Raw genomic sequence first — 16,071 nt, 5'->3', positions numbered from 1 at the left:
GGGGATGGAAAATAGCACTGGTTTTCCAGTGGATGAGCGAGGGTCTATGTAGGAAGGTATCTGTGACTGGGAAGGGCAGGCAAGAGGGTGTTTGCTTTGGGAAATTTTGAGAAATAATCCTTTGGAGATTGTATGTGACAGACAGCGACAGGGAGAAAATCCGAAACACTTAAAAACCCGACCTTGAGCTGCTCAGCCTAGCAGAGGACTGGCCAGATGACTGAAAAATGTGATTTAAAAACTATTGAGTGCTACAATATTTTTTTTAAAAGTGCGTGCAAATATGCAGTGAAAAGGTGAACACAGCAGACGTATTTCTCTGTCCGCAGGGAAAAGGAGGAAAGAATTAAAAGCAATTATGAAATCTGGGCTTGAGGATATCTGCTCAGAAGTCTTAGAGGGTTTGGGCCGCATGAGCTTTCATGCAATATTTCATATTGTGGGTGAAAATGATGGGGATAGGAATAAATGATCGGTGTTATTAAAAATACAGCTCTGTACAGCCCTGTGGTGACTGCATGCATCCCGAGGCTGCTCTAGGGAGCAGGATGCTTCTCCAGTGGAGCAGACCCAGGGACTCCCGCGTGAGCGGCAAAGACAGGCCTCACTTACTAACCCTGCCTTTCCTCTCTCTGTATCTTAGAGCAGAAAGCATTGCCAGCGCTGCCACCCCACACTTGTGTTTGGTGTGTAAAGAAGACCGGCAGGTAAGCAACAGGGACGGGGAGGATGACAAAAAGGTCTAAGAGAAGATGAGGATAAAACTGCTCTACTACATCACAGCACCAAGCAGCCCACATAAGTCTCATAAGTGACTAAAACTACATTTGAGACTGTTAAAAGGGTTTTAGGGTTTTTTTACTTTAACTGTCAATCGGGTTTTAGACCTCTTTTTTGTTTTCCTTTTGAGCCCGCTGCCTGGGTTTTTATGAGCCCTGCTGTAAAAACAAACCAAAACAACTTTTCCATATGGCTACACAGCTCCAGGCTGCTGGATGTTCCTTGGCTGGAAACACGTGTTTTATTCCCATGGAAGGCTGAGATCTTCCTATGCAGAGGTGCTGGATAGGTACCAGCCATGGCATTCACCAGAGGTCGAAGACTTCATCTTTCCTGGGGACGGCCAAGGAAGCTGTGTGCTTCCTGAGGGCAGGTCAGCCTGGGAAACACCCCAGGGAAAGAGCTGCTGCTGCTCAGGAGTCCTTGCGCCAGCTCCCGCGAGAAACCGGATCCAGCAAGGGAGGCTGAGGTGTGCCTCAGGGGGAGCCCGACTCCCCGAGGGGGAGGCACCCCGCCGCTGGTCCTGCAGCCCTGGGATATTTAGCGAGGGCTGCCGTGACTCCCACAAGCATCTTCTGGCGTATAAGTGGTTGGAGCGGCACGATGGTCGGCCGTGAAACCTTAACTGCATCCGTCTGCTCCCGGCTTCAGGCTGGGCACGACCTGCTTCGCGTGCAGTGGTGCTTTGTCAGTCAGCTGCCAAGTTTCAGAAGTGCTAGAGACGGAGGTGTAAGCTAGAACTCCTCAGCCTCTGGTTTCCTTTGATTTATTTAAGTCTGCTTATTGACTAAACGTAATGAAAGCTAAGCCAGGAAAAGCTGCATGTTGAAAAGATGTTAGAAAGTGCTATGTTAAAAGCAGGCCGACCTGCCTTATAATAGCCATTACAACAAATACTGCACGCTTGTTCTCCAGCTTCACTTTCATTCTGAAAAATCAGAATAACACAGTACTCCAGCTAATCTGGAAATGTGTTTTCTGCCAGCCACCAAAGCTGAGAGGTACTGAAGACATGGCATACCCAATATTAAACGTCAACCATGTCAAGAACAAGTACTTGCTTGGATTAAAAACTGTAGAATAAGGAGAAATCTTGGTATTAGCCAAAACAGCTGCCCATTTATCTGAGGCTTCCAATGCTGACTTCAAAGATAGCATCGCTGCCATTCTGTCAGCAACAGCAACCCCTGACCGAGAAGGACAAGCTGAAATGCTGCTGAGCAGCCAGGCATGGGTCTGGTGGTCACAAACAGCCCAGCATCCCCCAGCCACTACAAGTGGGTTGCTAAAAGGCACTCCCGCGGGCCAGAGCGAGGGGCGTGCTGTCCCTGCGGGGACACGGCTCCCCACCCACTGGGATGGGGCCTGCAGCACCTCTGCAGGTCTAAGGGTAGATGTTTCCCCCATTGATCAGGTTGTACATTTGGGCTGGGAGTGGTGGAGTGTGCTGAATGCGGTTGTACAGAGCCTTTTTCGCCTCGTAAATGTCACTTTTTAGAGCAAATCTTCCCTGAGCACCCTCTCCATGGGCAACTTCACAAGAAATGCATCCTCTTGTGGGGCCTCTCCCCTCCCAGCCTCAACAATTTACTTCAAAATGTGAAATGCTGCGGATTACCTAAGCAGCTCCATGTGCCACAGAGATCATTTATTCTCCTCTGTTTAACGGCTTCGGGAAGGGCAGCTCTGGAGCTCAGCTCATTCAAAGGCTCCAGACGGGCTCACAGGCTGCTGAAGCCGCTGCTTGGAAATAAACCTGACTGTTGCTTTCCGCCGTAGGATGGAGGACCGCCAAGGAGCCCACATCGCTGTTGTGGGCTGGGCGTACACAACCCTGTGCCTGGTCTCCTATGCAGCTGCTTTCTCGCACGGCGCGAGCCTCTCCGCCTGCGCCGACATGATGCCCAGGCACCTGAGAGTGCAGCTGCACAGCCCCAGCAACAACTACATTACTGTCCACACCAACATGTCCTTCTACTCCCCAGGTGACAGGGTTCCAGGTAAGAAACAGCTTCTCCTTTCTGCATTTGAAAAATACAGGATAACTGATCTCAAGTGATGGCATTAATCTTTGTGAGGGCTGGGAAGAAGGATAACTGCTCCGAGTGAGCTATACCACCTCCCTTGTCCGGAGGAAGCCAATGTATTTACAGGATTGTGTTTGCAGCACTTGGCCTAGGGTTTCTTAAATAATGGCTGGCTTCAGATTTTCACCACATTGCAGACCAACTGTTTGCAGATGGTAAGTTTGGATGCTTTGGGTGGGATTCATTTATCTCAGCTGTGCCTCAACCATACCCGACCTCGTTACCTGTGATGGTGCATGAGAGGCATCTCCAGAGGGTGAAGTTGCCCTCCCTGCCCCTCTGCAATGCATGAAGGGGTCTGGGCAACTCACCTGACTCTTCAGACAGGTGGGCAGCATGCCCCGTCCCCAGCACCGTTGCTCCTGAGGCGGATGCAGATAGAGCTGAGAGGCAGCACTCCCCAGCCTGGCGGCTTGCCTGCTCATCCCCATGCAAAATAAAACCTCTTCGAGGGCAGAGCACAAGCTTATGCATATATACAGGGTGATACCCAAACCTTCCTTAAAAATGGCTGCATGTTGCCTAACGCAATGTGGTTAGCTGCTTATAATCAAGGGCAGGGGGGTAAAAAAGACTCAAGCAAGTTTTGTGTGCAATTACACATGCAAAGTTAAAGTCTGGCCTCCTGCATCCAGCGTGTCCAAGACAGACCAAGGGAAGACAAACACAGTAAGATGTTTTTGTTGTTGTTGCACAGGGTTTTCTTTTGGTTTCAGTGCTCACACTGGAAACTCCATTGCAAACACTTGACCCTGTAACTATGAGGCAAATCCCTTCATGTCCCATGTTTTGTCTTGCAGTGACAGTGAGGAGCACCCGAGATTTTATGGGCTTTTTGCTTCAAGCTCGCAAAGTGTCTAACAATGAAATTGCTGGCACATTTGTCTTCATGCCTCCTGGTTCCAAGCTGCTGACTTGTTTCGAAGATGGTGACACCGTCACCCACTCAGACAAGTCACTGAAGAGAAACCTGTCCTTTGTATGGAAAGCACCAGACCAACCCATTGGAGACATCAAATTTTTGTAAGAACATGTTGGTTCCTAACCAAAATTTGTGTCTTCTCAGTTAAAGGCCTGGCTTTATTTTTCCATTGTACTTGTCCAGCACAGTGGTTTATATATCTTGAACCCCATATAGCTAAATACTTAATCAAATGCTGCAACAGTATCCCAGCTGGTATGTAAATCACCATTTATATCTGCTGGGTAGTTCTGCTTTTTATTTACATGGTCACTATTTTCTCAGAATAAATACATTGAAAGATGACAGCCTAAGCACTTATGAAATAGAAATATTAAGGCATAAAGTGAGAACTGTGATCATGTTGCCTGTCTTTCTAAATAACATAGTCCACAGGACTTCCCTGCCTACAGAATAATCTTGTATATCACTACTTAAAAAAAAAAAAAAAGAATTAAAAATGAGTGGTTTTAAAAACAATTAAATGTAAACAGAATTATTCATGGTAGGAAGAAGAAAGTGAGCACTGGGTCAACACTTGACATCTCTGTTTGCACCAAAGTCCCAAACTGTCCAGGTATTTTGGTTCTGATTTGGAATGAAATTAAATGTCTTCTAACTGGCTGTCTTAGAGGAAGCACAGTGACTTTTCATTTTGGAAGAGATTATATTGTCAAGTTTTGACTTTACAAAACCACTTAGAAGCTGCTTGGCCAGATCCTTGGCTGCTTCCCAAAACATAAGCGTTCTGGTGAGCGCCGTGGTTTGTGCATCTCATTGTGATTCAACACAAATTCATTGAAACAGAAATATTGCTGCTTGGCATTTTGAATTTTTGCCCATTGTTTTAGATTGGGAAATACTATTAATCACACATAAAACTCAAGCAACTGAATAAACCCAACCCAAACCCGACACATATTCCTAGCTACCATCCTCTGGATTTTGACCCTCCAAGCTGATTTCTGATAGCTTCTCCCTTTTCTCCCTACCACAGCACCCAGAAAAACTCCTTGTTAGGCTTAAAAATGCCTCATAAGGGTCATCTGGCACAGGCAGACTCGGGTTGGTTTCCCCTTAGCTAATTCTCAGAAGCAGCTGAGCAATCTGAACTGAAATTGTCCTAAAATCTCCAGCTTAAATAAGATTCTCCGGGTGAACAGTTAAAGGTTGGCCAATGCAGTTTTGGCACCTGCCAAAAAGCAGAGGGTTAGGCAGGCTCAAATATCAGAGGGCTGAGAAGACAGACTTTTTTCTTTTTTCATACCTATTCTGCTGTTTGTACAAGTTACATTGACTTGTTTTAATTAGTAAATACCACTGATGTTTCCCTGCCTACGGAAGATTATAAGCAGAGCTAGTCCAAGTTTTCCAAATGGACGTCTATCAACACAGCAAATATAATAGCTTTTTTTTTTTTTTTTTTTAAATTTAAGTTCCCACACTTTTTTGGCTGATCTTAATTATGAGTGGTGACTCTTCACACCATATTGGGACCCGGTATCATGTATTTAACACCAAAAGTGTGATGGTCTAATCTATTAAAATACTTTTCCGTTGCTTCAGTCTTCAGATCCTTGTGATTAGCTAAACAGTCGGATGTTTTGTTAATGCTGCAAAGCCAGTAAATTCTTCCCTAATTATGTTTTAACAGCATCTCCATAGTCCAGTCATACTTTGTTTACTGGGCAAAGATCGAATCTGCTATTGTGGCTCAGCGAGGGCAAAACAAAACACTTGCTGGCAGCAGCAAGAAGCTCGACCCTGTAACCCCCGTGCCCTCGCAGGGACCAGCTGACCCACACCGCACAGGTATGGCAAGCAAAGGTACAGGTTTCTTACTGACTGCTTCCCGCAGAGTAGTTTTACAGCTTATTCCGGGCAAGCGTTGAACACAAGTGACCCGAACAAGCTGGAGGGACTCATTTAACTCGTGTGGCCATCGGGGAGATCAGCGATGGCTGTGTCCAACTCCTTGAAGTGGGGGCATGGGTCAGCATTCAAGGTGATGGAGCCAGCTTCAACGAGGGTACCAGAAGGATAAACAGGGTTGCCAGATCTTACGATTTCAATGCAAACCCTAAAATGCAGCATACTTGACCTAAAACCTTAGCTCCTAAAGACAATCAAGTGCAATTAGCAATGCTGTCTAAATAAAGGAAGACATTTGTCTCTAAATGTGACTATTGTCCTTCACGTATGTGTTTAGTTGTATTTATGTGGCCTTTGGTCTGCAAAAGGCTCCAAGAATTTTCTTTTACCCAAATCAGGTGGGTGTCTCAGCATTTTTGGCATGGCACCAAGACTGAGTTTTAATTATCTTACTTGACCATAGTTTAGGCAGTGGGCTTTGCTGCTTTACTTTCCATCTGGGTTCCCACTTCAAATTAAGTGGCATGAAAATTAAAGAAAAAAAAAAGTCATTATTACGATCCTTCCTGGCAAGCATTCACACCAAGAGGGATTTGAAATAAACAAACCAAAGGCAATAGACTTCTACTCCTCTCTCCCTGCTTCTTGTTTTGTCTCCCTGCTTGGACAAGGTCCCACCTCACCCGCGGCTGCCACCGGCTCCCCCCTGCACTCCCCCATACCACCAGCCAGCCCCACCGACATCGCAGCAACGCCGGCACCAGAGCCAGGATTTGGTGTCGGGTCTGACGCCCGTCTCGTGGCTGAGCTGAAGCAGCTGGCTTGGCCTTTGCAGGCTGCGTCCGGTGGGAGCAGAGAGCCCAGAGGCCAGGGGCTGGAGACATCTCTCCCCACCCAAGAACCCAGCACGGTGGACCCCTTGCAAGGTTTCCTCTCCCAAGAAGACACCTCCAGCTACAGCACCTCCAAGGGGTAAACTAGGCAGTGGGAAGAGTTATTTCTCCAGCCCTTCTGGGGATGGAAAATAGCACTGGTTTTCCAGTGGATGAGCGAGGGTCTATGTAGGAAGGTATCTGTGACTGGGAAGGGCAGGCAAGAGGGTGTTTGCTTTGGGAAATTTTGAGAAATAATCCTTTGGAGATTGTATGTGACAGACAGCGACAGGGAGAAAATCCGAAACACTTAAAAACCCGACCTTGAGCTGCTCAGCCTAGCAGAGGACTGGCCAGATGACTGAAAAATGTGATTTAAAAACTATTGAGTGCTACAATATTTTTTTTAAAAGTGCGTGCAAATATGCAGTGAAAAGGTGAACACAGCAGACGTATTTCTCTGTCCGCAGGGAAAAGGAGGAAAGAATTAAAAGCAATTATGAAATCTGGGCTTGAGGATATCTGCTCAGAAGTCTTAGAGGGTTTGGGCCGCATGAGCTTTCATGCAATATTTCATATTGTGGGTGAAAATGATGGGGATAGGAATAAATGATCGGTGTTATTAAAAATACAGCTCTGTACAGCCCTGTGGTGACTGCATGCATCCCGAGGCTGCTCTAGGGAGCAGGATGCTTCTCCAGTGGAGCAGACCCAGGGACTCCCGCGTGAGCGGCAAAGACAGGCCTCACTTACTAACCCTGCCTTTCCTCTCTCTGTATCTTAGAGCAGAAAGCATTGCCAGCGCTGCCACCCCACACTTGTGTTTGGTGTGTAAAGAAGACCGGCAGGTAAGCAACAGGGACGGGGAGGATGACAAAAAGGTCTAAGAGAAGATGAGGATAAAACTGCTCTACTACATCACAGCACCAAGCAGCCCACATAAGTCTCATAAGTGACTAAAACTACATTTGAGACTGTTAAAAGGGTTTTAGGGTTTTTTTACTTTAACTGTCAATCGGGTTTTAGACCTCTTTTTTGTTTTCCTTTTGAGCCCGCTGCCTGGGTTTTTATGAGCCCTGCTGTAAAAACAAACCAAAACAACTTTTCCATATGGCTACACAGCTCCAGGCTGCTGGATGTTCCTTGGCTGGAAACACGTGTTTTATTCCCATGGAAGGCTGAGATCTTCCTATGCAGAGGTGCTGGATAGGTACCAGCCATGGCATTCACCAGAGGTCGAAGACTTCATCTTTCCTGGGGACGGCCAAGGAAGCTGTGTGCTTCCTGAGGGCAGGTCAGCCTGGGAGGATGGACCAGAAAGGCAGAGGTGGTGGTGGTGGTGATGGTGGGGTTAGCCACAGGCATGGGGTGCACCCAGCAGAGACAGCTGGAAGAGCGGGAGCTGGCAGACGGGATAAGCAGGTGGGAGCACCTTTTGGGAAGGGGTGACCTCAGGAGGGGAAGCCCAGAAAGGTGTGAAAGGACCACAGCCTCAGGAGAGGGGTGGCTGTACAGATGGAAAGAGATGTGGGAGCGGGAAAGGGCATGCAAGGAATTAGGCAGAAAAAGAAAATGACAGCAAGAGGAGTGAGAGAAACTGGAGAATACCAGGGTTGCGAGGATAGAGGAGAATGGGCAGGTGGGAATTAGTGGAGAAGATGGAAAGCAGGGACAGCTTAGAAGCATGGGGTACAGAGTTAGCAGGGGAAGCCCCATACACAGGGGATGAAGAGAATTAAAATACAAGGAAAATAAAGAACTAGATCTTGGTTTCAGGATGCCACAGGAGTAAGAGGAGTAATCTCACAGAAAATAAAAGAGGAAGGGGCTGTACGGCAGAGAATAAGGCAGAAATATTCAGGAAGGAGCAGAGGATAGAGAATGAGTAGAGTCATGTAACATGAGCATCTGGTGTAGCCATGGAGAGAAGTGGAGAAATGGCAGAAGATGGTAACCAAAGGAAAGGAGGAGTTACTGCACAGGGCGAGACCAGAAGAGCATAACGAAATAAAAATGTTGAGAAATTAGGTAAGAAAGGAGAACAGAAGTACAAAAAGAAAGGAGAAATGAGGTGAGATAAGGCAAGGACTTGCAAGGCAATTCCATTTTCTATCTCAAAGTCCTAAATACTGCAGTATATCCCTACAGTATGACCTTTGCATTTTGAGGGTAAGTGATCGAAACACCTGCAATCCTAACTTTGTCAGCCAGCTACTTTACAGTTTGCAGTTCAGCCACTGAAATTCTTTTATTTACTACTGTATTTTACTAGCACCTTCAGAAACCGTCTCCTCCACAAAGGATGCTCTGACCCTCCCCTACTTTGCTTCACAGCTTGCCAGGGCTCCTACCTCAGCTTTGTGCTCCTGTCACATGGCCTTCCCAGCAAGCTTTATAAATCGCTAAGGATGGTAGAGGGTGAGAGTTTCTCTGGTGTAATTAATGGATGTGTGAAAAAGCCTGCTGGGCTGGACACGCTGGAGAAGAGCCAGCTACTTGAGGGCCAGATACAAATCTCAGTGGAGCCAGGGAAAGAACTCCAGTACATTTTGCAGGTTTTGGATGGGGATCCAGGTGCACAGTGGGAATGGAAAAATTCATTGGGGGCCTCCTAAATTGTATGATTGTTTCACAGTTAGCCTTGGATGATTTCTGCAGCAAAGCCTGGGCTGCAGAACTGGCATGGAGTGGCTATCATTTTGGGACGGGTAAAATACAGTGTGTGGCAGCAGGCAGAGCCCTGAGGAACAGCGGCACTCAACAGTCATTCCCACTAAAGTGGGTGGTTAAGCAACGCTGAGTAGCAGCCAGTTTCAAACTGGCTGTGTAGACTGAGAAAGCAAGATGGGCTTTGGGGAGAGTTCACAAGTTGTACATACTGCCCCAAAACTGCTGATGTCAGAAGCCATCCCAAGCCTCCTGGGTACCTCCACTCCATGGTTCGATCCACAGCCTCAGCCGGGCAATACTGAATCCCAGTGGGACCCTAAACACGAAGCTTGGACAGGAAGATCACACCTGTCCTTTCAGCATGACCCTGACATCACTCAAGGTGGGAATTGTGATTATTTTCTGTGATAACGATGCCTGGGAAAAATGCCACCGCCACCACAATGGGAGTTGTAGACCTTTCCTTAGGCAAAGCAGTGACCTTCCTCTCCGCTTGTGCCCTTCACCTCTCCCCCTCCAGCCTGCTCTGCCTTGCCCCACGGGGACTAGCTCCCAATGTCTTGTCCCTCCCACGGCAATCCCAGTATGGATGGAACAGGGCTGAATGCCTCATTTTCTAAAAGCTACTGAGTAATCTGGGGATAGAGCAGGGTTTTTCCAAGGCCAGGGTGACACCTGGATGCCAGAAATGCAGAGCTCTACCATGACACAGGTAGTGAGAACCTAATCGGCCCCCTTCTCTTCCCTCACTGCACATCTCATCTTGGTTTTGCTTTTGAAGGCCAGTACCGAGAGCGGGGCCGTCTTGAAGGCCTCCCAGCATGTGACAACATCTCCTGCTCCGCATGGACACGCTCACCTGGGGGACACTGCTGCAACAATAGCCTGGTTTGGCGATGCCAACGCTGCCGGCAATTTGTCATTGGCTTCAAGGCAAATGGCAGAAAGAAAGCCAGGACCGCAGCCGGAGGAGGAGGGCACCAGTGGCGAGGAGGCAGCAGCGGGTGGGAACACCCCGCCATGGGTGACCAGACCAGCTCCCAAATCTGCTGTTCCTGGGAAAGGGGAAGACCCTGACAGAGGGACTCGACTCCTGGCAGCCCAACTCGGGATCCTCCTGGTCTGCACTGCCACCCTGGGCCTGGCGCTGGCAGCTGCCGTGCGCTGTGTCTGCGCCCAGCACTGCCACAAGCGGACGGAGGTCTCCTTCAGCGAGCCCGACCCCGACGTCATCGCCGTCAGAGAAAACGGGGAGGTGATGCGCTTCCGAAAGATCCGGGAGAACAGCTTCGTCCTGGTGCAAGCCGAGTACAACTGGGTCAGCCCCTCAAGCAGCGGGAAGAAGACAATCATCAGCAGTGCTACAGTGGCTGGTGTAGGAGAGGACGGCCCAGACTGCACAGCACAGGTCATAACAAGCTGTAGTGGAGTTCCCTTACATGCCTCCATTTAGGCAAACAAACTCAAAGCAGCCAGTTCAGACAGAGCTGTTAGTCAAAATCATCTAAGCTACAGCTGCTAAGAAAATAGAAGTTGATAGATTGTTCAGTGTGTTACACTCACTGCAATTAATATTGTATATCTGCTCATTAGCTGTCACTGCAGCCATGACATACGCTTCCTCTGTTGCCTTAAGGGTGTAGCCAAAAATAGAAATTCTTCCTCTGCACTGTAGTGTTGTCTCCTGTTCAATCTCAGCAAAAGTTTCTAGTTTTATATTTCTTTCTAGGAACTAGAAATCCCTGGTATAAACCCAACAATTCTCATTTAGGAGCTACAGGTTTGATTCTGTACACTTGTTATCTCTCAGTTGACAAAATATTTGCCAGTAGATTTTAAGTTTCAATCTGAAAATAAAAAGGAATTAATTCATTAGTGGAGAACATTGATTCAAAGAACACTGAATTGATCTATGGGAACCAAACACAGGGTGGCAGACACAGCTTTTGGGGAGAAACATGCCTCCTCATCAGGTGCAAATGGAAGAAAACCTTTCCTGTCCATTTGCACCTGATGAGGAAGCTTGTTGAAGCCTGACAGCCACCGTTTACTTAGTCTTTTACTTCAAGTCAGCTCAGTAACACTCTGCAGAAACATGCACTGAGAAGTACCCTTCCTAGGTCACTTTGGAGATCCCCAGCAAAGGCTGCATGGAAAGTTAACAGCATCCTCGTGCTCTGAGTTTGTGCAAACTTCTCTTCATGTGGTTTTCTGCAGGAGGCCACTAAAACAGCCCTTGGAAAACATGAAGGTCCTTGACACCTTCCAAGAAGGAGAGGCGATGACAGAAAGGCTAAAGGTTTATTTTACTACACTTTGAAAGAGCCAGAAATAGGCCTGATAATGATATTCCTAAGATGTACGTTTTAGAGCCCTTCAGAGAGCAGGAGTCACCTCTTCTGGTGTCCTTTTCCAAGGTGGAGGGGCTTAGATGGTCCCCAAGCTGTGTAATGGGGGACTGACTTAAATTTTGGTGCTGCAGCTTATTTCACAGCCCACAGAAATTCCCCTTGAGATAAGCCAGTAATGACAGGACCCTGATGGCTCACACATCCTCCCTGGTGACAACTTCCCCCTCTGTCAGGAGGGCCCTTGTGGCCACCTCCAACTAGCTGGCCATCTTCATGCTTGACAGTCAGTCAAAGCTCTGCTCTCACGTCCTCCCTCACCTTGCCACTGACTGCAGAGGAGACAGGAGGGATGTAGATGCGTTCACCTATCCAAGCCCCTGCAGTGTGATGAACATGGTGCATCTTTTGCTAACAGTGCCTTCTCTTAGCGTTCAGAAAGAGCTGGTTTCTGACCATTGTACTGTGATTAGTGACGTGATGCTTTGCACTACACACATGGCCCAGTTTCTGTCCAGTTAACTTCTAGACCTAGCAAGCCTAGAAAGAAGTGTACCTTCTTACCTTTCTGGTAAGAATAGAAGTGTACTCACAAATGCAGCTTGCAGAGACGAGCTTGATGGTCTTAACCACTGCCCTTTGATGAGAAGGGCGGCCGCACCATGGCCGCTCCCTTCCATTTCCACTCCCTTTCACTGCTGTAATTGAAAGGACATTTATTTTAGGACTCAAAGGGATGCTAGGTGAATGATTTTATGTTCAGTAAATTGAGCTTAAGCGCTACCTACTAGGAGGTCTACAAGTTTTTAAGTCCTGGTTTGTAAGTCTAGACACCTACAATGGAATTCCTCTCCTGTGTCAACGTGCCTTAGAAAGAAAACGTATTTCTGTAACCCAGTGTAGCTGAACTGTGTAGTGACTGAGGCAGACTGCATTTAAGTCATTGTTAATGCAGCCAAAAAAATCCTAATTAACTGAGAAAATAGGTCAACAAAGTCTTAAATATTTAAAGAACTATCACATATTATTTTAAAAAGTGTCTTATGATGGCATAGCTGTTTATGAATAAATTACAAAAACCTATGGCCCCTTCCACTACCTCTCTAGGTTTAATGTTGCCAGATTCTATAGCTATAAACCCATAACCTTCCCCTCCCCAGCTCTTTTTCCACAACCCAGCACTGCTTCTTGCCAGGTTGACAAGTGAAGGCCTCATGGAGGTGTCTGATGAGGATAGCAGCACTTCAACACCACTCTCCCTTCTGCCAGACTCTGCCTTCTGTTAAATTTATGCAGCTCCAATATTATTAGTAGTAAAACCAGTAATGGTGAGCTCTGAGGGACACAGATCCTTTGAATTAGTAATAAGTTTTCCTACTTTGCGGACTTGGCTGAGACCTAAAGTGCTTGTGTTTTATTTCTTGACTTCTGAATGATGTTTCGTTTATTGTAGTTGCCATGACAAGAGGGATGGAGGTTTTGCCTCTTCTTAAGGCTGGTAAAAACATGGGCACTGATTAATTTATTAAAAGCCCCAATCTTAAGTTACTCACTTGGTATGGAAATTCATCTGTGGTCATGTTTCAAACAGATTTAGGAGAAAAAATTGACAGAATTAGGAAAAGAAAGGCACCAACATTCTAATATTTACTGGAGGGACAAGTGAAACTTGCCTTGTTTCCCTCTCCAGGTGCAAGGCTGCGTTGGCCACAGAGGTTCTGCTGGAATCATGGGATCTCAGTTCCTCCAGCACGGGTCAGCCTGCAGCTGTCAGTGGCCCACGCTGGGCTGCCATCCCTCAGCAAAGGGACAGGGCTTTTTATGTTCAGTAAGTTGAGCTTAAGCACTACCTACTAAGAAGTCTACAGTACAAGTCTAGTAAAATAAAAGTCTAGACACTTACAATTTGGTCACAATTACTGACCAAAGGTGTGGAAAGCAGCTCACATTGAGCTCTGATGCACACCTATCCTGAGTCTGTCTCCCCAAGAGTTAAACAGGCATCAAACAAAGTTTTGGCAGTAAAACCCCCTATGGCTTAAATCCTCTGATGCCATTAAGATGCTCGAGCTATCCTAAAAAAAAAAAAAAAATTAGAAATAACTAACTGGCATACAAGTGTGCCTGTTCATCATGCCTTTACTTGCATACTCATTTTCCCATTTTGTGTCACTGTGATTCCTGCTTTCCCTCTGCTCCACAAAAATATAAACCACTGCCCCATAACCATCAGTCCAGCATGCTCAGTGTATAACACCATCGCCGATTCTTACCACTTTCCCATGGTATCTGAAATCGGTTTGGTTTTGTCCATCATCAAGCCCTTCCATAAATCTGTTCCCCCTCTGCTTTGGAGATGTTGTCTCATGCTGTATCTGCTCTATTAATCCCAGCTGCAGTTAGCAGAGGATGGTAGCCCTCTGATATTAATACATCAGTGGCACTAAACGTAATGTGATGAGGCGACGACATTGGCCCAAAGCTTGGTTAACTCATCATGGACGTTTCATGCATTGGTTGAATTATGGAATCACAGAATCATCCAGGTTGGAAAAGACCTTGAAGATCATCCAGTCCAATCATTAACCTAACACTCACAGTTCTCAACTACAGATCCCTAAGCACTATGTCAACCCAACTCTTCAACCCCTCCAGGGACAGGGACTCCCCCCCTGCCTCCCTGGGCAGCCCATTCCAACGCCCAACAACCCCTTCTGCAAAGAAATGCTTCCTAATATCCAGTCTAAACCTTTCCTGGCACAACCTGAGGCCATTCCCTGTTGTCCTGTCGCTTGTTACTTGGCTCAAGAGACTCATCCCCAGCTCTCTGCACCCTCCTTTCAGGGAGTTGTAGAGGGCGATGAGGTCTCCCCTCAGCCTCCTTCAGACTAAACACCCCCAGTTCCCTCAGCTGCACCTCGTACGACATGCTCCATGTCACTATTAAGCAAAAAAGGCAGACAGGTACTGATCTGGTCAGCTCCAGAATGGGTGACAATAGTCACAGGAGAAGGCACAAGGCCCTGTGGGCCCAGCTCTCATGGTCAGCAGGGACGGGCAAGCTCAGGCTCTCAGCAGAGGCAGTGGTGCTCTCCCCAGAACAGTGCGGGAAGGGGCCCCAGGCATTACAGAGATCTGGGTGGGTGGCTTGGCCAGCCCTTTTGGCACAGTTTCTGCAGCTGCTTAAGATCACACAAACCACAGGAGGCAAAGCAGCAAGGCCAGAAACACAGAGAATAAAACATGCAGCACATCCTCCAGCAAACTGAGCACAGAGAGATGATGCCTGGGTGCCTTTTTGAGGGGTGAGGATTCATCACCTCCCCTCACCCCTGAGGGTCTGCCCCTGCTTTAGCCAGCAACTTGGCAGAGCTGCAGAAGCCTGTGGTATTTATTCACTTAGATTTAACTGAGAAATGCCCGTAAAAAAGATGAGGAGATGCTCTAATGATTCCTGCAACATTCAGCGGCAAAAAGACAGCTGTTTACTAGCAAAAACAGGGACAAAGCAGTGACCTGGCCTGCCAGGCTGGTGGACAGCAGAACAAGCCCCCTCGCTCCTCCTGGCAAGCTGGACCCGCTCTGCTGCCCCAGCCACGGTCTCAAGGCCCAGTCTGCCAGGCATCACGTCTGGACAGCTCTGCAGGGCTCCCTTCCCCTCCTGCCCATTCCACCCCTCCTGCCAGCTCCTCTGAGGCACCACATCACCTACAAGAGGGCAGAGAAGGACCTGGGGAGTCACGACTGCCCTTGGACCACAAGCTGCTGAGGATCTCTCCCGGCTCCCCCACCAAATCGTTTCCCTTTTGCAGGTCTCCTCGCAGCAGCCCTCTTTCCTCATTAGCGCGTGTGCAACTCTCAATAAAGCATTTTGTTACATGATGTATGAAGGCTCGTGTCTCAGACCACATTTTACTGTATATTTAAGTGCGTGTTTTGCTGATTTACTGCTGTTCTAGAGAACGTCTCCCTTCCTGAGCGGGGCAGGCCCATAAAGGATATATCAGCTCTGACTAATGATTATTAGTACATCCCAAGGTTATGTACCACAATCAAATAACGCGTAGGAGGGAAGAGAGACTCCAGCTTAGGCGGCTGAGGACAAAGATCACCGATAGTCTCTTTGAATCTTCGGATTGCAATATCCATTACAGATGGGCACCTTCTAATGTCAAAGTCTAATTTGTTGTTAAGAAAATGTGTCACTATTTCAAAGGCGAGTCAAAGATCAGACTGGCTGTATATCAGTGTGCGCTGATGTACATTAGGAAGCGACGGACAGGTACCGAGGACGTTCGGCTGCTGGTACGGAGGGAAAGGCAGGAGATGGGACTTGCTGCTCTTTATTACGCGAAAGTGGAAAAAAAAAATGAACCCAGCCAAGCAACGCGCCCCCAGGAACTCCCAGTGCCTAAGGCAGCGCCAACACCGCGGGCAGACGCGGGAACCGCGACCTCCCACCGCAGCAACACCGGGCGGGA

The 16,071-nt window shown here is 47.6% G+C and overlaps 1 protein-coding gene across 1 annotated transcript; it reads left to right on the top strand.

Moving 5' to 3' along the window:
• The first annotated feature begins 2,559 nt into the window (after window positions 1-2,559).
• REELD1 (reeler domain containing 1) lies at window positions 2,560-11,115 on the top strand. The gene is made up of 6 exons (XM_026866957.1): window positions 2,560-2,780; window positions 3,668-3,890; window positions 5,483-5,640; window positions 6,372-6,672; window positions 7,357-7,420; window positions 10,024-11,115. The coding sequence occupies exons 1-6, from the start codon at window positions 2,561-2,563 to the stop codon at window positions 10,693-10,695; spliced, it is 1,638 nt and encodes a 545-aa protein (XP_026722758.1). The 5' UTR covers window position 2,560; the 3' UTR covers window positions 10,696-11,115.
• The last annotated feature ends 4,956 nt before the right edge of the window (window positions 11,116-16,071 follow it).

Source organism: Athene cunicularia, unplaced genomic scaffold (genome assembly GCF_003259725.1).
Source record: "Athene cunicularia isolate RWA unplaced genomic scaffold, athCun1 SCF_1, whole genome shotgun sequence".
In the NCBI taxonomy this organism is placed as follows: domain Eukaryota; kingdom Metazoa; phylum Chordata; class Aves; order Strigiformes; family Strigidae; genus Athene; species Athene cunicularia.
This window is presented reverse-complemented; position numbering and strand designations above follow the sequence as displayed.

Excerpts from the sequence above, each read along its gene's own strand:
- REELD1 (XM_026866957.1), top strand. The coding sequence starts at position 2,561 with ATGGAGGACCGCCAAGGAGCCCACATCGCTGTTGTGGGCTGGGCGTAC. Across the intron at positions 3,891-5,482 it reads ATTGGAGACATCAAATTTTT|CATCTCCATAGTCCAGTCAT; the intron begins GTAAGAACATGT and ends ATGTTTTAACAG. Across the intron at positions 6,673-7,356 it reads AGCTACAGCACCTCCAAGGG|AGCAGAAAGCATTGCCAGCG; the intron begins GTAAACTAGGCA and ends TCTGTATCTTAG.